The sequence below is a fragment of the Penaeus monodon genome, chromosome 30, assembly GCF_015228065.2.
Source record: "Penaeus monodon isolate SGIC_2016 chromosome 30, NSTDA_Pmon_1, whole genome shotgun sequence".
Lineage (NCBI taxonomy): Eukaryota > Metazoa > Arthropoda > Malacostraca > Decapoda > Penaeidae > Penaeus > Penaeus monodon.
The window spans coordinates 31,311,197-31,311,971 of record NC_051415.1 but is presented as its reverse complement, the minus strand read 5'-3'; the positions used below and the strand labels follow the sequence as shown (position 1 = coordinate 31,311,971).

Sequence of the window (775 nt, the reverse complement as noted above, 5' to 3'; positions counted from 1 at the left end):
AACAAAACATCCAAACGTTATCGAGACCATACCGAGTGGTCCCTCTGCGTCGAGTCTGCATACGGCCTTGTCTCGAGCGAGAGATCCCCCGGCCCGGAGGACTCCCACACGAGCGAGCCCATGTTCTCGTTGTTGAACCAGGTGCACAGGTAGCCGTCGAAGGTGCAGTAGCCCGGGGGGTCGCAGCCTCCAGCGCGGATGAAGATGTCGTCGACGGCCAAGGTGGAGTGTTCGAAGTTCTCGTTGTTGGGAATGATGCCCTGGAAGGCTAGGCGCATGGGGCGTTCGGACGGGGGCAACACGACCTACAGGAAAGCGGATGAGTGGATATGATTGGGCGAAAGCGGAGAGAACGATTGGGAAGGAGAAAGAAAAAGGGGAAAATATGAGAGGTGCTTTATTGGGTGAAGGCGAATAACACAGAGGGGGAGAATAACACAGGGAGATATGGGTGAGCGGATACATATATAGAGTAAAAGTGGATTATGCTGAGTAATTCATGACAGAATAAAGAGAAAATATTGATTTGTAATAAGTTCAGCGTCATTAGATTAAGTCTCTGTACCTGAAGAGTGGCCCAGTCTGGCCCTAAGTCTTCGAATCGGCCCAGGAGCTGCCCGTCGGCGATGGTGCCCTCCCCGACGTTCAGAACTTCGAGGACGGCCGACTTGCCTTTCTCCGCGTGGATGTGGGCGTTGAAGACCATGCAGTGCGGCGACGCGAGGCGGAGCTCCGTGGTGTACATAACGCCGGTGGATCCCTAAGGAAAGATTTG

The 775-nt window shown here is 54.1% G+C and overlaps 1 protein-coding gene across 1 annotated transcript in view; it reads right to left on the bottom strand.

Moving 5' to 3' along the window:
- Nucleotides 1-775, bottom strand: part of LOC119592417 (MAM and LDL-receptor class A domain-containing protein 2-like) — a 13,061-nt gene that overhangs the window by 5,110 nt on the left and 7,176 nt on the right. The window contains exons 13-14 of the mRNA XM_037941238.1: nt 566-760; nt 33-305 (exon numbers count right to left, since the gene is read on the bottom strand). Of these exons, the coding sequence (XP_037797166.1) occupies nt 33-305; nt 566-760 (468 nt within the window). The remainder of the gene's footprint in view (nt 1-32; nt 306-565; nt 761-775) is intronic.